Source organism: Agelaius tricolor, unplaced genomic scaffold (genome assembly GCF_023055355.1).
Source record: "Agelaius tricolor isolate 1412-34295 unplaced genomic scaffold, bAgeTri1.0.p SCAF_16, whole genome shotgun sequence".
Lineage (NCBI taxonomy): Eukaryota > Metazoa > Chordata > Aves > Passeriformes > Icteridae > Agelaius > Agelaius tricolor.
The window spans coordinates 17,018,483-17,040,051 of record NW_027269276.1 but is presented as its reverse complement, the minus strand read 5'-3'; the positions used below and the strand labels follow the sequence as shown (position 1 = coordinate 17,040,051).

The following is a 21,569-nucleotide window of genomic DNA, read 5'->3' as shown; positions in this document are numbered from 1 at the left end:
AAACGTTCCCCCCGTGGCTCCAGCCAGGTGGGAAACTCGACCCCTCGTTCTCACCTCGGTTATTTGCAAGCTGTCCCTGCTCCAGGTGGGGCTGATTCAAAGTGTGGTGCTCCTGAAGCCCACAGGGTGGGAGAGATGGGCTGTTCCTGTTACTGGGTAAGACGCCTCTCATAGAACACACCTGGGCTTCTCCTGAGGTGTCCCTGTTGTCTTTCATGTCATGCAGTCAGCAGGGCACACCTCTCTCTGCCTCTTGCTGGCCTTGCTGCTTGTCGGTAGCCAGTATCAGAGGGATGTCTAAATAACTGCTGCTTTTGAGCTGGATCTGCACAGGGCTGGACACCACGGGCTGCCCCAGGTCTGTCGTGCCCACATAGTCATGGGGTGGTTTGGATGGGAAGGGACCTTACAGCTCCTCCAGCAGGAACACCTTCCACTGTCCCAGGCTGCTCCAAGCCCCATCCAGCCTGGCCCTGGACACTTCCAGGGATCCAGGGGCAGCCACAGGGGATCCGGTGCCAGGGCACAATTCCTTCCCAGTATCCCACCTCACCCTGCCCTCTGGCATGGGAAGCCATTCCCCTTATCTTGTCTGTGCCTCAGACAATGAATACTCAGTCCTTTAATCCACTTTCCCCTGCCAGCTCTGTGTGGCTGCCCTGAATCCCATAGGAAAGGTTTCACTCCTGATCTCAAGCACTTTCCTGGGCTCAGATATCACCCGGGTCACTTGAGGGGCCCTCAGACCCTCTCCTCTATACTGTCCCCCACAGGCCTTCTACACCGAGTTTCTTTGGTTTTTGTTCCGTTCCAAAACCTTGCCACGAGCCACAATCCCAGCTAAGACTGCTTCCTGAGCAGCCTGTAGCCACCCGCTTGCCCTTGGCGAGATCCCCCGCGTGGGCACGACTGGGGCACAGAGCGGCACAAAGCCCTCCCGGGTGGCAACACTGCCGCCATAACCCGGGACGGGGCCGTGAGGGGCCGCCATGACATCCCTTCCTCCCGCTGGGCGCGCGCGCTGCCCGCACCAATCAGCGCCGAGGGCGGGAGCAGTGCGCACCAATCAGCGCCGAAGGCGGGAGCAGAGCGCACCAATCAGCGCCGAGGGCAGAGCAGAGCGCACCAATCAGCGCCGTGCGTGCGCCGGTTCCCGGCACTCCCCAGTTCCGGTCCGCCCGCTGCCCTCACGGCCCTCCCGGCCCTGCCCGGAGCGGTGTCGGGCGCTGTTTGCACCTTCTGGGGGCCCCTGCGGCTTCTCAGTGCTGGTGTGCGGCCTTTTGGAGCCGTTTGCAGCACCGCTACCGCATTAAAAGTCGATTTAATTAACCCTTAAGGGTCTGTAAATTGCCAATTTTCTGGTGGCTGCTTCCCCACAGGTGTGTTTGGGTAAGAGGAAAGCGCGGCCCAGCACTTTTTTTTATCGTTATGTTACATGTATTATTATACATACAGCTTCTACTATAATATTTTGCCGTTATTTTATATTTTTACCGCTATTTTTGCTTTTATTTTTACATTTGTACCATTGAAAAATTTCACCTTTTTTACCGTTGTTTTACCGTATTTATCATTATTTTACAATTTTAATAATTGTTCTATATTTTTTTCATTTTTATCCTTTTTATCATTACTCTATAATTCGTAAGCATTTTGAAAGTTTCCTACTTAAAAATTTACTTTTTAATACCCGGGCTTTAATTTGTAGATGCTTTGGTGGAATTAATTGTGGACATTTTGGAAATAGCCTAAGGGTGCTTTAAATTGATAATAATTTTAATTATTTATAAATAATAATATGATTTTAATTAGATGTAGATAAATATGTGAAGCGTGGTGGTAGCATTAAAATCTCTCAGCCAATGTCCTACTACATTTCCTCACCTCTTAATTACCCTTAATTTGTGGATGCTTTGGTGGAATTAATTGTGGACATTTTGGAAGCATCCTAAGCATGCTTTAAGTAGATAATAATTTTAATTATTTATAAATGATCATAATAATCTGATTTTAATTAAATATAGATAAATATGTAAAGCATGGTGGAAGCATTAAAATCTCTCAGCCAATGTCCTGCTGCATTTCCTCACCTCTTCATTACCCTTGCTAATCAGCAAAGCTGGAATTGGGTTCTTAGTGGAAAGTGTTCCTGCCCATGACAGGGGGTAGGATTTGTTCACTTTCATTTCCCTTCTAAGCCAAACCAGGCTGTGATCCTGTGAAATTCCTCTCTCCACCCTCTGAGTTGCTCCCAAAAATCAGGACAGCCAGTGTCCATCTTCTTTCCACCCAAAGTGATTCCAAACAGTTTGAACAACAAGGGCATCACTAAAATGGAACAAACTTTACTGGTTGCAGTGATTTTTCAAGAACTGAATTTGCTCTTTGCTGCTTAATCATTAATTGATTATATTTGAGATACTTGTGTTAGTTTCCTCACCAAAACATTAATTTCTGGTTTTTATCAGTGTGGCAGCAGCATAGGGAGGCCAGGAGGAAGCAGCAGACCTGAATTAGAGCTGCTAGGGAATTATTTCTAGTGTTGCTGTTAATATTTAGGGACACAGTGAGAAACAAGATGGTTGTGCATGCAGTGAGGCCCCACATTTTTAATTATTAAGACATCTCTGTGCATTTATTAATCACCAGAGAGTACAGAGGGAAAGCATCTCAGCAGGGGTTTGTTTGCCTTTAGAGAACTTGGTGTAAAATTTTATCCCAAATTGATTTATTTATCTGCCCTAAATTCTGGACCACGTTCAACATGTGGGAGTTTTAATTTTGGAGGGCATGAACTTTTCCAGGGCACTTTTGTGGCCTCTCTGCTCAAGTTTTAGGAGTCTATTTCCCAGTGTCTGAGAGAAAAATGTAATTACACATTGAGCTGCCCTCAAAGTTCTGCTGGTGCTTGAAATCCCTGTGGGATGGGTGGCATTTGGGGATGACCCAGAGCCATCCCATCTTTCTGGGTCCTGCAGAGTCCAGGTTAGATCCCCCTCTGTTGGGAATGTGTTGGGGTTGGAGGCTGTGTTAGCCCAGTGTCTTTGTTTCCCTGTGCCTGCACAGCTGGATTGGAGCATGGAGCCCATCTCCCTGCCAGAGCCAGGCATTCCTGCAGGAAACAGCTCATCTGTGGCACAGGAAAAATTCCATGTGCTGCTGGGAGTGACTGGAAGCGTGGCTGCCCTAAAGCTGCCCCTGCTGGTGGCAGAATTGCTGAAAATCCCTGGGGTGAGTGAAGCTCTTGGTGGAGCTTTGTGAAGTTGAAGTTACCCTGGTTTTGGGGAGTGATCACATGCCTTCTGCTAAAATAACAAAAATAACAAGTTCCTCCTTAGGGGCCACTTAGTTTTCAAAAAAGTCTGTGAGGAAAATTCCACCTGTTTTTAAAAATCTTTTTTTTTTTTCTTTCTTTTTTCTTATCATTTCATACTTGAAATGATTTTTGCTTTGGGTGTTTTGTTTTTTTCTGGAGTTTGTCCTTGTCAGTCAGGTTATCAAATGTGGTTGCAGACAGAGGTGATGCTTCTGAAACTTGAAATCTCCAGGGTATTGCAGTTTTGCATGGGTGGGATATGGCTTTTCCAAATGTGACCCAGAGAGGGAAGACAGACCTTGTAAAACCAGAAATGGAGAACACAAGCTGCTCTATGTGTTTGTGTAGTATTTTTTTACTATTTGTTGTCTGGAGTAACAGAGGTGCCCAGCAGGGGCCACTGGTGCCTGATCAGGGAGAGAAATGTGCTATTTTTGCTGTAGGATAAAGTTAAACATAGAAAACTCTTAGATTTTTAGAAAAGGAAGAACTATTTTGGAGCAGTGAAAGAAAGGAGTGGCAGGGGCAAGAAGGGTGCACTGAAATCTGCAGATTTATTGATGAGATTGCTACCTGAATTTCCTTTGGGGTGCCTTGGGAGGCTGTACCTCATGGGTACATTTAGCAAAAAAGCAGAGGAGGTGCTGGTTTATCTGGTTGATGTTGTCACCCAAGCTGGAAAGGGAGCTGGAGGTGAGGCAAAGGGAGGCCTCAGTTAATTTATGACTTGGCCTGATGTGATTAATGAGGCCAAAGGTCCCAGCCTGAAATAAGAAGGACAAAGAAAAATGACATTAAGGAATGGGGTGACCAGCCCAGAGCCAGAGATAGAGATCTTCTAATCCTCTCCCTCTTGGATTAACTTGGCCATTGTCCATTTTCCTTTGCTCCTGGAGCTTGGGACATCCTTCTGTGCAGGTGACAGGCAGAATGCAAATGACCTGTGGTAGGAATTTGGCTCAAACCCTTTGCTTCTCTCTGAGTGTTTGTTTCATAATGAAAAGCTGCAGACAGCTGGACTCAAACCCTCTGTGCAGCCCCAGAGGTCTGTGACAACCAGTGCAGATTGTGGCCACTGGTTTTAGGGCAGAAAAAGCAAAACTGAGACATCCAGGAGTTTATAAAAGCTTATTAATCAAAGTTATTTACTCATTTCTGCTGTGATTTCAAGGCCTGCTGAGTCAGTGTAACTTTCCCATGGCATTTATTGATCCTGCACCAGGCTGTTGCATCAATTCCTTTACTGCTGGAGCAGAGCTTTACAAAGCAGGCAGGGCAGAAGCAGAATATGGCTTTGATACCAGAGGAGATGTGGTCACAGGCTTGCAACCAGAGTGGTTACTTTAAATGGATGTTTTGCCTCAAATGCTCTGTGGTGAACAATTTGGCAGAGTGATTTTGCTGCTCATTAAACTTTAACACCTCCTCAAGGGTGCCAGGGGATGTGACAGCTCAGTGCCTTTTGCTTGAATTGTCCTTGACTTGTCCTGGAAGTGTCCAAGGCCAGGTTGGATGGGGCTTGGAGCACCCTGGGATAGTGGAAGGTGTCCCTGCCCATGGCAGGGGGTGGCACTGGAACACCTTTAATTTCCTTTCCAATCCAAACCAGCCTGTGATCCTGATAGTAAAAGGTTTTAAAATCATCAAATTCGGGGAATTAGAAAGAAGCTAGACTTAGTGGGGCCCTGGAAAAATGTTAAAAATAGACTCTGAAAATGTTAGGCTTTGTGTTTGCCAGATCATGTTAAATTGCATCTGCGTAAGCAGTATATGATAAGTGATATAATTGTTAGATGTAATGATTGTTTAGTAATTAAATATAATTATTGTTTAGTCGTAAGAAGAATCATGAGAAACTATGTTAGAAGTTTGAGGGGGACCACGAGGAGCCCATGCTTGGCTGAAATCTATGTATACAGTAGAACAATATAAGTTTAATAATTAACATGAAAGTCATATAACGATAGAATATAAAAACATGTTCATCCTGAACCCCTGTTGGAGTCAGATTTGGGTTTGTACCCCTGACACCCAGAGCTCTTCAATAAAAACACCTGCATATAATCATTCTTGTGATTATGTGTTTCTGAATGCTAACAATCCTAGGTTAAAGAAAGGCCAGGACAGACTATTTGGTGGGCAGAAAGTTTTTCTCTTGAAGCTCCAGGATGTCACCTGGACTTCAGGTTTAAATCACACCCTGTCACTTTGTGCAGCTGCCAGGCAGGCTCTGTCTCAGCCTGTAGGTGCCATTTAACAGAGGAGCTCGTGTGCTCAGGCTGTCTAGAAAGATTTTGCTGTCAGACCTGAGAAAGCCATTAAAAAATAAAATAACCACGTGCACCTCCTTCCCCTGAGCACAAAGGGCTGGGCCAGGAGAATCCTCTATCAGAGACCAGCAGTGTTGCCTGAATGTGGGCTTTGTGGTAAAGTTTGTTTTGGAGATTTGGCTTAAGCCAAAGACCTTTAACTAATCTAAACTGTCTCCAGTGAGGGAGTTTGAGTGTGGCCAAACTCCCTTTACTGTTGAAGATATCCACAGGCAAACAGAGGGTGTGCCAGGTAAATAGAATAAACTATGCAGGCTGAGGTAATCCTGAGAACAGTGGGCTCTTCCCAGTCTAGCTGGAGGGACTTGAGGGAACCAGGAGCCCACCCCAGCAGAAGACCTTCATTAGGGAGAATATTTAACTCACAGAACAACTTTTTTGGGGGCTGGTGGGATTTCAGCACTCAGACTCCTTCAACGTCCCTCTGCAACGTTCTGGCCTGGAATGGTTGAATGCAGTGCTGGACAGCTAGAACTCTTCCCTAGTCATGGGCTTATGCTTGGAAGAAATAAATATTTTTTTCAATGGCAGCATTTCAGAGAGCAGCCATCTCCTTCAAACTGCACAGTGGCCTTCAAACCCCCCAAATTAATAAATAAATTTTTTGCAGACTGAGGTTAACACCTCACCCGAAGCCTGCGGCGCAGCGGAACGGCGATAGCACCTTTGTGGGTGTCGCTGCTTGGCTCGAGCAGCTTCCTGTGGGGTGAGGTTAGCATGGAAATAATACAGTTAGCTAATGCCTGGGAGTGTGATCTTCATGCTCAAAAACACTATGAACACCTGTCATTCCCAGTCAGGGGTGTTTCAAGAAAAACAGACGTTTAGAAGTGGCAGAAAAGCAAATGTACAGTACCAAAAATGTGTCGTGCAGCTGGTTTATCCTGTCACTTTTCTTTCAGAAATTGGGGGGAAATTACCAGTGGGCACAATATGCTGAGGCTGGGATTTTCCACTGCTCCCAGCTGTTATTCTAGTCTCATAGGATGCAAGGAGCCAACACTGCCTTGTTCCCATTGGAATAAATGGTGCTGGGAGCTGGATTCATGTGCTCTGTCATATCACTGCTGCTGTTGCAGAGAACTTCTTGGAGCTTGGAGGTTTCCAGCAGTTGATTGTAGCAAGGAGTGCACACACCAAGTGCCTCCTCAGTTTTCTACCTCAAGGCACTGCTGTCCAGCAGGAAGGAGCAGCTGGTGGGGCTGATTTCTCCCCATCTCACTGCCAGATCAACAGAACCGTGCAGTGGGTTCTGGGAGTTGCTGGAAGGAGCAGGTAGTGGCCAATACCATGGAAAATGGGTATTTTTCACTGTAATCAGCAGCCTGAGGTTCATCTTCCTCATTACCAGTATCCACAATGCTCCATCCATGTGTTTTGATGTTGATGGGTTTAAGGAACACCCTTGGGAGGAATTCAGCTGGAAATTCAGCTCCATGTCCCACATGGGCAGTCAGGGCATGCAGAGCTGACACTGGCTGACCCTGGTGTGTGGAGGACACCTCTGGTTCCCTGCCTGTGGCAGGAGCTGTTGGCAGCATCATCAGAGCTGCAGGACACATAGAAAACTGGGAAAGGGCCCCTTTTCCACTTGGGAAGATTTCTGCAGGAGGAAACGAGAGGTTCACCTTAGCACCTTTTGTAAGTGCGTGTCAGATAGACACCTGAAGGATGGGATAGGCTTTCCCCAGTAAAGGAAGGTTCCAGTGGCTTTGCAGGATTATCTGAGATTTCAGAGAGAACCCTCCTGTGTTCACCCAGTCTCTCTTTGTGGAAGCCACTGGTTTGCTGCACAGAAACCCTGTGCTATGGACACAGCTGCTCAGAGGTTTTCCCTTGTGCTTGGCAGGTGAGGATCTGTCTGTTTTAGGTAGACATGAAATGAGTTTCTGGTTCCTGCAGATCCCTGTGGTGGCCTGGCCTTTCAGCTGTGAATAGGGGAGGTTCTCTGAGAAGCCACAAAACCTTCTAAATTCTCCTCAAGTCTAACCAGTGGTCTTTTTCTTTCTGCTTAGCTCGAGGTGAAGGTGGTCACTACTGAGAGAGCAAAACATTTTTACAATGCCCAGGAGATTCCTGTGACCCTCTATGGTGATGAAGAGGAGTGGCAGGTGAGTTGTCCTTGCAAATAAAAGCATTCCTCTTAAGTTTTCTTGCAAGAAACACACTTAGTTCTTTTTTAAACCTGAGCCAAGATTCACTCCTTGGTCTAGGAATATATGTTTGAAATGTGGCTTTTGAAGAACGTGCTGTAAAGGAAGAGGAAGAGAGAGGCTGCTCTGATGCAGTGCAGGATTTTGTCCTGCAGCAGGCAGGGAGAGTACAGAGTGGTCTCTCTCAACCCTGGGCTCAGCCACTCTGAGTGTCAGGAAATGTCAAGACAGCCACTGCAGAGCCATGGTGAGCAAGTTTGGTGCTTGTCATGAGTCATACTTGTCACGCAGGCAACAGCTTCATTCTCCTTAGCTCAGCTGTCAGGGCTGTGAACATCTCTGCTCCCTGTGAAACGACTTTTTCTCCTGACTGCAGTTTTACTGACACACTTTGAGACTCCTTGAGTATGAAGAGGTTCATTGTACAAGCATCAAGATTTGTTTTTCCTTACATTTCATCCCTGCTTTGCAGTGCTGATCTGAGCACAAGGTGCTCTCTCCTTACCCCTATTCCTGCTCACACATGAGCATCACTTTTAAGTGGACAGACAAACACCAATGGCAATGGCCGGGAAACTTTCTGGCTGGTCTCAGGGATTGGTGGATACCTACTGGATCCCAAGGTGCTACAGCCTCAGGCAGTTGTTTCTGAGGAAGTGGGGTGATAGAAGGGCTGCAGGTCAAGCTTTGAGGTCTGCTGGCACACTGGAGAGCAGGCACGGAGCCCTTGTGGTGGGAAATAATCACAGAATGGTTTGGGTTGGAAGGGACCTCAAACTCATCCAGTTCTACCCTCTGCCATGGGCAGGGACACCTTCCACTATCCCAGATTGCTCCAAGCCCCATCCAACCTGGCCTGGAACATTTCCAGGGATGGGGCAGCCACAGCTTCTCTGGGCAGCCTGTGCTAGGGCCTCACCACCCTCACAGGGAACAATTTCTTCCAATATCCCATCTAACCCTGCCCTCTGGCAGCTGGAAGTCATTTCCCCTTGTCCTGTTGCTCCAGGCCTTTGTAAATAGCCTCCCTCCATCTTGCTGGCTCCTTCAGGCACTGCAAGGACACAATTAGATCATTCCAAAGCCTTCTCCAGGCTGAACACTGCCAGCTCTGTCAGCCTTTCCTCATGGGAGAGCTGCTCCATCCCTCTGATCAGCTTGATGGCCTCCTCTGGGCTCAGTGTGACAGCCTGCTCAGCATCTCTTTGGGAGATCCTTCACTCTGACAATAACATGGCCAGAAAGGATAGAAGTGAGTGGAGGAGGTAGGAAAGGTGTTCAGGAAGCCCCGGCTTTTTGGGTGCTGCCTTTTTGTTGTGGCTTCCCGTGACTCAGAGGAGGAGCAGTTTGTGGCCCTGACAGAGCCCCTGCTGGCCTGTGGTTGGGTCTCCTCTGGGGAATAAGCACCTGATGCTGTTTGCTGCTTCTCAGGACTCTTTCCCAGTTAACTGAGCTCTTAAAACCAGGGTTCTCTTGAGTAATTCAGGGCTTTAGAGAAAACAGAAATAATCACTCAAGGGTGTGTCGAGGAGAAGCTGTGGCTGCCCCATCCCTGGAAGTGTTCAGAGGTGGGATGGGCCTTGGAGCAACCTGGTCAAGGGGAAGGTGTCCCTGCCCATGGGACAAGGTGAGCTTTAAGGTCCCTCCCAGCCCAAACCATTCTGTGATTCAGAGAACCAAGAGAGGAGAGAAGTGCCAAACTGGATAAACCTCATCCATCGTGGAGAAGGGCAACAGGACACTGTTTCTTGCAGTACTTAGGAGGGTTCTCTTTGCTGCTTTGAGTGTGAGTAGGGAGGGTTGTGCATCCTAATTAAAAGCGACGTGTTCGTTTAGGGGTCTGTACCTCATGAGAAGCCAGTGGGCAGCTTCACATCAATGTGAAACTTATAAATTACATGAGTTCCCCAGGAAATGTACCCCTGGTTTGGGCCTGCCTGGCTCAGCTGGCTGAGGAATGGAGCTCTTAGGAATAATTACAAAGCTAAGGAATGCCATGGATAGGGACAGCTCTTTGCTGTGAGGTGAAACCAGCTCTTTGCTGTGGTTGTCAGATGTGTTAATTGTCTTGTGGGGAAAGAATCCCCCTATCCATTGATCCACTGCCATCCCTTAAATTCCATAAGCATAATCCCACAGGAGTTCCATCAGGAATTGTGATTCCTGGGTGGGATGGATGAGGTGTGTGAGGGTTTGGTGCTGCCCACCTCGTGTTCCCCACAGCTGTGGAAGGGCCGCTCGGACCCCGTCCTGCACATTGAGCTCCGGCGCTGGGCTGACCTCATGGTGGTGGCACCTCTGGATGCCAACACGCTGGCAAAGGTCGCCAATGGCATCTGTGACAACCTGCTGGTGAGTACCCAGGCTCTGCCTGCCACTGCTGCCACCCCTCAGCACTGCCTGACCTTGCCTCCATGGAACCTTGGTGCTTCGCAGCATCACCGACAGTGAGATTTGCACATTCTGCTCCCCTTTCATCTGCTTGTCTCTCTCTTCCCCAGCATGGTTCCCCTGCTCCTTCTCCTTTCTTCCCTGAAATCTGTTCCCACTCCTCAGTTCTCTCAGCCTCTCATCTCATTTCCCAGCCCTGCTTTGTGTTCCCTGCTTTTTCTGGAGGCCGGTATTTCTTTCTGCCTCCATCCTCTCTCTCTGTCACTCAGACACACAAACACACACTCACTCCCTTTTGAGTTTCTCTACATTTTTTTCAATGCAATCTGGAAAGACACCTGTGAGATCAGATAGAACTGTTTACTTCCTGCTACTTCACCACCTCCCTCACCTAACACAGCACAGACTTTCAGACATGCTCATGCCCACTTACCTCCCAGCCTCAGCTACAGAGGACTTTGCTTGTTCAGGCTTGTTTCTTGGTATTTAAAGGGCTCTTGAGCTCTTCAGCCTAATCAGAAAGTGTATTTAAAGGGAGTGTTCTTCTTTGTTGGGTGCTGGGGACCTTCAGTGGGGCTGAATAGTTTGTGGCCAGGCATTAACCACAAAAGGTCTCAGGAAGCTGCAGATCTGTGTGACCTACAGCCTTTTGGGTAAGAAGTGCATATAAATGAACAAAATCCACCCAGAGCAGATCTGTGGGAGGGACAAGCAACGTCTTGTCCTTCTGGGTCCCTTGTGGGTGTGCAGAGGGAAGAGCTCAGGATGGATGTCAGGGATGTGTGGCTTCATAGGCTCCTGCCAATCTTTGAGAGCCTTGTGAGGGGAAGAGGCAGCTCCAGGAAAGGGAAGTGAGTGCTGGAGGTGCTGGTTGGCAGCTCAGAACAGATTTCATCAGATTTCCTTGTGCTGGGAAGGGTTCAAGTCACAGGGTATAAAAAGGATGGCCAGGGTTCCTGTAAGACTCTGTGATCAGAGCTGCTCCCTTGGAAGCTCCTTTGTTTGAAATGCTGCAAGGCCTGGGGAATCCAATGGACATTGCACTAAGAGCAACCAGCATTGTCTTTCCAAGGGGATGAGGTGTTCCTGGATTATCTGGAGGTGCTGAGGAGTCAGATTTGATTGCCTGTAGCACACAGGAGCTGCCAGATGCCTTGTAACCTGCCAGCATCTCCTGCAGCAGCCCATATGTGCTCATGCTCTCCTCTGTTGTATCCTGGAAGCAGCACTGTTTCCCTTACAGGGAGTTATGGATCCAGCTGGCATTTCATGTCAGAAAGACTCATTGCCAACTTTCAGTGTTCAGCTTTGTTATCTGAAGTGTTGCCCCGGGGGTGTCTTTGTAGTCAGTAAGATCTGTGGCCACCTCTCAGCTCCTCTGTATCCCACACAGTCTGTACACATCCTTTTCCAGCTTGGTTTGCTGTGCCTGGGCTGCTGCCTGGAGCAGGGTGGGATTTATCCTCTGCCTAGCCTCCCTCATCTTTCCTGCCTGTCAGAGATGAGCTTGGCTGGAATGTGCTGCAAATTAATCTCAGCCCATGGGTTAGTCCAGCTGTGCTGACAAAACAACAGCCAGGCTGGAAAGGTGCAGCAAAGGGATGGGAAGGAGTGAGGAGATCCCAGCCCCGCCATGGCTTCTCCTGCAGACGTGTGTGATCCGCGCGTGGGACCTGAGCAAGCCCCTGCTCTTCTGCCCAGCCATGAACACGGCCATGTGGGAGCATCCCATCACAGCTCGCCACGTGGAGCAGCTCAAGGCCTTTGGCTACACAGAGATCCCCTGTGTGGTGAAGAAACTGGTGTGTGGAGATGAAGGTCAGTCCTTTTCCTGGCTCCTGCCCCTTTCCCTGCCCTGTCCTGGAGGGTTGTGCTGCCTTTTGCTGTGTGGCCACAGAGATGTTGAACTGCCAAAGCTGAAGCTTTGCCCCGTGTTATCCCTCATCATTAATTTTTAAATATCCTTAAGAGCTTCCAGCTGAGCCTGATGCTTAACAGAAATGCTAATTCAGGAAGAGGGGAGATCACAGAGAAGGAAGGTTCCTGTGGCAAGCTTCACCAGCCTGGTATTTGGGTGTCCTGACTTTGCCCTCTGCTGGGACTGGGGGCTGTTTTCATTGTGCCTCAGTTCCTCAGTGTGGCTGTGTTTGCAGGGGTCCCAGGACGAGGGAAGAGATGGGAATCTTGACTCCATGTTTCAGTAGGCTGATTTATTATTTTATGATATATATTATATTAAAAGAAAATGATATATTAAAACTATACTAAAAGAATAGAAGAAAGGATTTCATCAAAGAGTAGCAAGGAATAGAAAGGAATGATAATAAAATCTTGTGACTGACCAGAGAGTCTGAGACAGCTGGACTGTGACTGGCCATTAATTAAAAACAACCACATAAGACCAATCACAGATGCACCTGTTGCATTCCACAGCAGCAGATAATTATTGTTTACATTTCAGGCCTCTCAGCTTCTCAGGAGAAAAAGATCCTAGCAAAAGGATTTTTCATAAAATATGTCCATGACACCTCAGTTCCATCATTGGGATTAAATCTTGTCCCTGAGTGCAGACAGTGAGAAAAGCCCTTTGCAGATGTGGCTGGGGGTGTAGCTGGACACACATTTAACATTTGTTGTTGTTGTTGCCTGGGTTACTTTTTAGCCTTCCAAACAAGCTGTGATTTGGGGTTTTGACACCAGAGTTCTGTGAAGTGAAAGAGGGGTGTGGAGGAAGTGCATACTGAATACATTTAGCTTGCAGTGTTAAGAAATAATGCTCTCATTTGAGTTTTAGTAGCTTGCTTTAAATTGAAGTATTTTGACTTTTGGGAAGGGTTTTGATACAAACCACTTGGATGAATGGATTTGCTTTTTTATTAAAGTTTCATTGGGCAAATCTCTGTAAAACGTGCCTTAGTTCCAGCCACAGCCTGCACCTACTTCTATGTAACAGCCCTGGCTCCAGCAGGATTTTAACCACCCTGTCAGTCCAATAAACAGTCTGTGACAAAGACAGGCTGTTAAAATGTCTCTCATGGTTAAATTCTAGGCCTGGCTTGGTTTTGGACTCCTTAGGTAGGTGCAATGCCTCCATGGATTTGTACTTTTGGAACTGAAAACTGAAAAATATTTACAGTTAGGTAAGTGTAGTCAAGTAACTGAGGCATCAGTTGAAATATCTTAGATGACTAGCCTTCCACTGGGATTTTAGACATGATGACATCAAATTTCTTCATGTCCAGCTTAGCTGTCTCAGCTGTGAGAGCAAACTCCTGAAGGAGCTTGGAGGAGAGGGAGGCAGGGATGACAGGAGCAGCCTCATCTGACTGGACTCCACTTGTGCTTGTGAGTCCATTCCCAACAAGATCTTCCTGATGGCAAACACCAGCATTTCTCCTGGCATCCTGTAGGGAGATTATGGCAGGGCACTAATGGATTCCATCTCTCTAAAGACCAAACTTGTCTCCACAACTGACTTTTTTTCATCCCTTCCCCTTTTCTCAGGCCTTTCACCCACAGCCTCTTCCACACTCATTTTGGTTTTGTGGCTTCCATCCACGCAGGGGTTTCCCTGGTTTCCACGCAAGCAGCACGTAGCAAAGCTCACACATGTGGTGCAGGAGAGACTCAGTTTGCACCAGTTTTGTCTGTTGATGTTGTGGTTTGTTTTGCTCTAGGAGGTTTCTCTTCCTCACCCTGTGTGGTTGAGTCTCACCTGAAATGCACCAGATCCTTACTGCCTCCGAGTTTTATCTGATGAATTTTTCTCCTTTAGTAAAGTGTGGGTTTAGACAGAAAGTCCAGCTAAAAGAGTTAGAATACCAAAGTGAGTTTCTTGACTGGATAGTTTCCACACTGCCATTGTCTTCATCATCCTTGGCTGGATTTCTAGAGCCTGGCACACTCACAGATTTCCACCTGTAGGCCTGAGCTGTGCTGTAAGAGTTTGCTTTGCTAAACCTCAAAATCCAGCACTGAATTGCCAGAGATGTTGGAGTAGTGGATGGTGGAGGAAGAAGGCAGGCCTTGAAAGTATTTTGGAAGGGTGTAGCTCTGCCAAACCATGCAGAGGAGTGTCTCTTGTCAGGTGCAGTTCTTCTCCCTGAGCTTAGCAGAGCAGAAGGGTCCAAATCTGCCTGCAGCTTGTCCACAGGATGCTCCAGACATCCTGGGATTTATAGGTCTGAAAAAGATGAAAACAGCATTTCCCAGAACTAATTTCTGCTGAGAAGTAATTTATGAGATCAATTAGCCAGCAGGATAAAATACCAAGGGAGACTCCTTTTCAGTCTTCCAAGAAACAAATACCTGTGGGAGAAGCATCTTTCCTCAGCTCCAGGCAAATTAGAAGAGTGAATGGCCTCAGTTCCCAGTGCTGAGTTGAGCACACAAGGTTAGACAAGGTGATTTAATAATCTCAGGCTTTAAAATTCTGAACCTGAGTTTAAAACTGCTTCAAAGGAAAGCAGCAGCACAACATAGATTAGATGTTCATCTGGCAGATAACCAGGCCCAAAGAAAAAACCTTTCAATTTTGTTCTGTCCAGCACTCAGCCCTCTCCAAGAGTTGCTCCCAGGATTCAGGCTGGTGGGAATCCACAACAGCTTTCTCTAATGGAGGTCCTTTCTCCCAGGCAGAGTCATGGGAATGGTATGGATTTGTCAAGTCTTTTGTGTAGGCAAAAACTATTTCAGAAAGATTCTGAAACCACACAACTTTGGATTGAAATATACCCTGGAGAAAGGAGGTGAGATAGGGAATTTTGCTCCACACACTTTCTTTAGGTTACCCCCACCCTGGATTTCACCATGTGGTTTTGCTCTTGCCCTGCAGGCCGAGGTGCCATGGCAGAAGTGTGGACCATCGTGGAAAGAGTTAAAAGGATCCTTGAAGAACGGGATGTGCCAAGGCAGAGCTGATGTTTTGGCATGTAAATGGTGGTTTTGTGCCTTCCTGATGGTTTGGAGATAAAGCCAGCAGGAAGCTGGGCTCAGCTGCCCTGGTACCATGGCATGCATACCTTTAGCTGCTCTCCAACAGAAGGAGCCAACGGTTGTCTTCCAGCTGGTGCCAAACTGAAATGTGGTACCTCACCACAGACTTTCAAAAACCAGAGCCAAGAATGTGCTGCTTTAGTGTGGAAAACCCTGTGGTATTTTGGGAGTAACTGTTCCTGAGGCTGCTCAGCCCCCAGTGCTTCACACCTGCTCTGTTCTGGGCAGGCTGCAGAAGATGCTTGAGCTCCTGTGGTTCTAAAGAGGAAAAGGCCCTGCAAATTCTGGTGCAGGGTAATTGCAGTCCCTTCTAGCAAGTGTCTCCTGGACCATTCCTGCTCTCTAAAGCTTGGTCCATAGCTGTGCTGGCTGCATGTTCCTCCCAGCAGGAGTCACTGTCCAAACAGATTTTCCCTCTGGGAACTTAATAAAAAAGAATTTTTAATCCTTCCCCTGATGAGTTGACTCTTGAAACTGCTTTGGCCAGTATCTTTGCTAAGTTGTGTCTGCTTAGGGGTTTTATCAGAGAAAAAATTGACTGAAAGGAGCTCTGCAGTCCTTTTGTAACTGTTGTCTGGAGAGGGATGCAGGTATCAACCTCATTCCAAAGTGCCTCCTGCCCATCTGGGTGCCCCAGTCAGGAAACAAGCAGGCCAGGCCCTCATGGAAAGCCAAGACTGCGTGTTTCCCATGGGAATGAAGTGAAACTTCACCTTTGATGACCTTTTCAGCTTGAAAATTTATTGCCTGGCATGAATAAGTTGGGAAATCCTGTGCCCTTGTGGGCCAGACCAGGCAGGGCTCCCCCAGTCCAGCCTTTCCTTGGGAACATGATCTTGCTCCTGAGAGGACTGGGAGCTGTGGAACATACTGCTCCAGCAGATCACTGCTGACCTACAGAGTTCATTTTTGACTAAACCCAAACAAATTGAGGCCTTGGGTACAGCATGTGCATCCTGCCAGTGAGGGAAACCTCCAGCCTGCTGTGCATGAGGGAAGAGGTCACTAGGTTAGGTTTGCTTAACTTACCCATCCCACACAAATAAAACCTCTGAACCTTTCCTGTTTTGGCTCTTCCACTGACAGAAATCCACATAGTCACAATTTCTGAGAAGGATCTTGGTGTGAGCAGAGCTTGTGGCTCACACAGTGGTGCTGTGGCTGTGGCTTCTGCATTTTGCCAGGATTTATGGAGTGACCTGCATCATTTGCTCATGTTCTCAGCCTCTCAGAGGACATTCCCTTAAGCTCACTGACGGTAGCAGAGATGTTTCTGGCTTCCATGACTTCTGATGTGAATGGTGTTTCTTCTCCTCACAGGACAATGTGTGTTTTGGCTGCTACAACTGGCACTTGTCCTTGGGATCTGTCCTAGCTACCTCCTGTGCCTGGAGTTGTTTATCCCTTCTTCTGCTCCCTGACTTGGCAGCACAGAAAATCCAATAGAGATTCCTCTAGTCCAGGGCAAAACACCACATTCCTGATAAGAGCCTTCCTCTCTTCCAAGCCTGCTTTGCTGCCTTGAGCTGCTCCAGAAATGTTGAAAAGTGATCTGCACAATTGCTTTGATTTTTCCTTGGAAGCAGGTTGTGATAGCTTTCCAGGCTGGGATAAACCTGTGCCCAAACCACCTTTCCTTCAGGGCAAATAGAAGAAAAACAGTTAAGCTCCTTCTGGGAGGCAGAAGCAGCTTCCAGCCTGGCACAGGTACAGGCCCCCACACGTGGCCAGGGAGATGCAGGAGCTGCTCCCTGTGGAAAAGGAGCAGGAATAGAGCTGGGGAAAGCCCTGTCTGCTTGAGGAGGTGACTTTGGGACAGTGTTTTTCTAGGATGAGGCTTGGGGTGATGATGAAGGACCTGATTCCAAACCAGGGCTCTGTGCCAGCTTGGGCAATAGGCACTGCCAAGCTCTCCTTAGTCAGTGAGGTCACCCAGAGGTGTTGAGGGATGGATCCCTCAGGGCATTCAGGCTTCCGCCTCCATCCCTCACAGCTCTGCCTGTGACCCAGGTTCACAGGGCAGGCCTGAGACACTTCCCATGAGCTTTTTCTTTTCCTTCAGCTTTTCTTTTTGAGCCACACGCTGATTTTTTGTTTCACTTTCCCATGAAACTGTCGGATGACCGAGGCAGCACTCCCATGAATCCTGCTGTGTTGCAATTTCATTCATCCTGCTTAAAACTGTTTCTCTCAGCATGGCTTGGGAGTGGTAAAGAGCCAGGACAAAAGCTGAGCAAAGGCAGCAGCCCACCTCCTTTCCTGGGCTTGCACATGCCTCTCAGCATCCCTGGCTCTGGCTGCTTTCCCCCATCCCAAACTCCATGGGATTCCTTTGCTGCTTGGATTTAGGGAGCACCACAGGAGGATGGAGATGCCATGGTGTTCTTTTGGTCTGGCTTTGATCAGGAGTTGGCTCCCCAGCCTGAGTTGGGATGGGAATTGCATCATCTCACATGCCTGTCCCATCCCACTCCTCCATCCTGGGAGCCTACAGCAGGAAAAGAACATCTGAAAAAAGTGACAAAACCTCCCAATATTTAGATTTTGAGCAGTTGGTGTCTCCGTGGTGCACCTGCTGCTGTGGCTTTGCACCCCGGGGCTCCGGATTTGACACCTCTTGCCCCCCTGGGCACAGGGATGCCACCCACTCCAGATCCCCAAAGCACGTGAGGTGGCAGGAAGTGGCTTTGTCCCCAACCACAGCCCAGCCAGGCACTGAGGGAGGCCAGGGGTTGCCACAGGGTGACAGATCAGCGGTGGCAAGTGAGAACAGGAGGTGTTGGGAGGTTTTTTCCTTTCCTTGCTCTGGCAGGGTTCAAAACAACACCATGAGAAACAAATCTTCCTCCTGTAAGAGGAGGGATGGTGGAAAAGGGAGATGATCCAAAGGATAGTGGTGGTTCCAACCTCTGCCCTCATGTTTTGCTTTCCATGTGCTTAATTTTTTTTTCCTGGCCAGCCCTCCTGACTTGGGAGATGCTGGGAAGCAGCTGCATGACCCTCACTGGTGATAAGGTGGTTGCCAAAAGACCAGCAGGGCTGGGCACAGACTCCTTGGCACCAGCAACACAGATAGCGTAACTTTGGTGGGGCAAGCTCCCAATTAAAACTTGCAGGTGCAGGGTTCTTCCCCTGGCCACCTGCCTCCATGGGTGCTTGAAAATTGTTTCCAGGAGTAATTGAGCTTAATTAGAGCTTGAATTCCCTGGAGCTGGGAGGCTCAGAGATGCACAGGGGACTGAAATAATCTGATGGGGCAGTACCCTCCTAGGTCTCTGGGGTTTTCCCTCTGTCTGGGGTTTTATTCATGGGATCTCATGTCCTTTAGATGGGGATGGAGTTTTTTTTTTTCTCTGGGAATGCTGGCTTTGGTGTTATACCTCTTTTCTGACTCTCTGGGAAAATGGGATAAAGGGGATAGAATGACCAAAAAGCCTTTGTGCTGTCCAGGGAGATGAGGAATAAAGGTCACTTTAGTCATCACAGTAAAGATAAAATGAATGTACTCTTGACCACAGGCTCCTGGGATCCTAAAGGGAAATGGGCTCTGCATGGACACTCCTAAAATGAGGCTTAAAATCAGGCTCCAGCAAGTGTAATCACAAAGACCCCTCAGTCTGAAATCAAGGAGTGCCTGGGTACTCCCAATCCCCTGTCCCATTGCATTCAACCCCTGGCAGGTCATCATTGGCCACTGCCAGCTGTGGGGGGAGAGCACCCCAGTCACTCTTTGTCCCCCCACTCCCCACAGGAGTATCCAGAAAATTCCCCCCACATCCTTCCTCCAGCACTGGGTGAGCGTGCCAGGAGAGGCAGTGCCAAAACAAGCTGGAGGAGGGCCAGCACAGCGATAAAAGCTTTATAAAAGGGATTTATTCCTCTAGGGCTCCTTGGATGGCTGCAAGAGCCTTTCCCCAGGAGAGCTGTACCCCCAAGAGCAGCCTGAGCCCTCAGGCCTGGCTCTGCTCTGTCTCGCTTCATTTCCACAGGGTGCTTGGGTGGTTTATAGTTTAGGAGAAATATGATTCATGAACTCCAGTGTGATAAGGATGAGGGAGGAAAGAAAAGCCACGTCAACCTGAAGGAATGTGGCTGGTAGAGAGCCCAGCCTGTGGCTGGCAAAAGCCCTGGGAGAGAGGATCAGACGTAAAAAGGGACAAGATGAGAACATGTGCCTGAAAAAATAGCTGAAAGCTTCCCATCCCTGCTTCAGGGGCTCTTGTCCCCCAAATGCACTGCAGCCAGCCTGAGGCCATGGGATGGCTCCAGATAAACTCCATGGACATGGGTCAGCCAAACTTCCTAACTGGGGATAATTGATGGCCCAAGCTGCTGTGTTTGCACTGGGCTGACTGTGCTCCCGAGGCTCCAGAGCACTGCTCTGCTTCCCTGAGGATCAGGAACCAGTGTGGGGTTGGGAGCCATGCCAGCCATCCCAAAGCAAGCTCCTGAGGGGAGCACTGTCCCTTTGTCCCCCTACTCTGCTGGGCAGCTCTGTGTGCCTGCTGGGCACATGGCTTGGGCAGCCAATGCCATGCAGAGATTTCCTTCACCAGTGGGAATGAGGGTGGCAGGGAAAGCCCTGACCTGGTTCTTGCTGCCCCCTGTGCAAACCCACCACGTTTGTCATCCTGGCAAACACAGCTCCTTTATAAAGGCAGCAAAATTTGGCTGTGATGAAAGAACACGGCCATTATCAGAAAGAATTCCAGCTCTGGGATGTGCCAAGGCACACACAGGCAGACCTCTGCCCCCTGTTCCCATCCAGAACATCCTTCCTGAGGGCGGGGAGCTCCCCGCTCTTGCAGCATCCCCAGGGAGTCCGTATCCTGCATACCCTCGGGGTGAGTGTGCTCTGAGATGTTCTGGGTGGATGTTATTTACAGCAGCAGTTTTCATTGATAGCAAATCGCTCTTGGTGCCGGGAAAAAGCTGCTGAGGTGCGGGCAGGGTGCGGGCAGGGTGCAGCCGGAGCACCCAAATACCTGCAGCCCGTGAACCCAGCCAGTTACCTCGGCACAAAGTCAATATTGACCCTTGCACGCAGCGGCACTCCCGCTGCCAAAGCAGAACAAAGCCCAGCGCGTCCCTCCAGCACCGCCTCTCTGGGCCGGCTCTTTAAAAGTAATCAGCATTAAATTGTTGGGTCTGCTGGGGCTTTGTTGGAAGTCAAATACCTGGGGAAAGCTGTGGAGAAAGAGAGCTCCAGCTGCTCTGCTTCTTACTCCTCACCCTTCTCTCTCCCTCCCCTGACCCAGCATCCATCCTCTCCCAGAGCACCCATCCAAGCCAGATCACTGCAGGGAAGAGACATCACTTCACATCCCTGTCACATCCCCAGCTCCTCGGAGGGCACTGTCGTGCCAGAGCCGGGACATGGGAACTGGCAGCACCCCAGGGAAATAAAAGCTGAAGTGCTTTGAAGGCTTGGCCTCCGAAGGGGGAGGGTGATGGGGGAGCAGAGAGGAACCAAAACCCAGCGGCAGAGGAACAGGCGGAGGGCGAAGGGGAAGTGAAAGCAGCTGTGATTACTGAAAGCTCAGATGTGAAAGAGTGGGAGCACTATCTTTGGGGCTCTCACTTCCCTGTCTGTGCAGGTTTTCTTGGCTTCAGGCTATTTTTAACCCCGTTCCTGTCTTTGCTCATAAATTCCACCCTGGGGTGGGTGGGGAGGTGAGTGCCACATGTGCCACCAGATTTTGGAGTCTGGGGACTGCTCAGCATCCCTGGATGGTGGGGTTTGGCGGGGGGGGGGGGTTACCCAGCATCTCTGCATGGTGGGGTTTGGGGAGATCACCCAGCACCTCTCCATGGTGGGGTTTGGGGGGGGTCACCCAGCATCCCTGCATGGTGGGATATGGGGGGGGGGGGGGGGTCACCCAGCTTTCCTGAGTTTTGGGGGCTGTTCCCTGCCAGGGATGCAGATATATCCAAGTTGCATCACCCCTTTCCATCCCATGGCACCTGGGCTGTATCTGTGTGTTTGGCCTCCAGATAAGGAGGTATTTTAGTCTTTTAAGCAGACTCACAAATATGTGGTCCCTGTCCCCAAATATTTTCGACAGGACTGAGCACCTGGTGGTGGGGCAGAGTGGGGTGTTTGGCTACATCAAGCACCTCAGTAAAAGCCTTTTTAACGTGGAACACTATCACCAAGGGTTGAAAGAGCTCTTAGTCTGGTATCAAGCAAGGGTTTTCTTTCTCAAAAACTAGTAAGTGATGCTTCCTCTAAATGGTCCTTATCCCTGCAGCCTCCACGCTTAGTTTTGGTTAACAAAATTCTGCAGAGGTGTGGATTTAAGCAATTTAACAGCACTAATTAAAACCGTGCACACACACACACACCCACACACACCCCACCCTGCCCCATCCCTGGAAAGAGTC

The 21,569-nt window shown here is 48.8% G+C and overlaps 1 protein-coding gene across 6 annotated transcripts in view; it reads left to right on the top strand.

Annotated features, from left to right (window-relative positions):
* The first annotated feature begins 96 nt into the window (after nt 1–96).
* PPCDC (phosphopantothenoylcysteine decarboxylase) overlaps nt 97–21,569 on the top strand; it is a 26,359-nt gene continuing 4,886 nt past the window's right edge. Inside the window, exons 1-6 of one of the 6 annotated variants that reach the window (XM_071441837.1) lie at nt 97–1,379; nt 3,067–3,231; nt 7,662–7,757; nt 10,023–10,151; nt 11,840–12,008; nt 15,025–15,128. In XM_071441837.1, coding sequence (XP_071297938.1) covers nt 3,079–3,231; nt 7,662–7,757; nt 10,023–10,151; nt 11,840–12,008; nt 15,025–15,110 — 633 coding nt within the window. In that variant the 5' untranslated portion in view covers nt 97–1,379; nt 3,067–3,078 and the 3' untranslated portion in view covers nt 15,111–15,128. Of the gene's footprint in view, nt 1,390–3,066; nt 3,232–7,661; nt 7,758–10,022; nt 10,152–11,839; nt 12,009–15,024; nt 15,643–21,569 lie in introns of those variants that run through there. The other 5 variants (XM_071441835.1, XM_071441836.1, XM_071441838.1 and 2 more) reach the window with 5 other exon arrangements.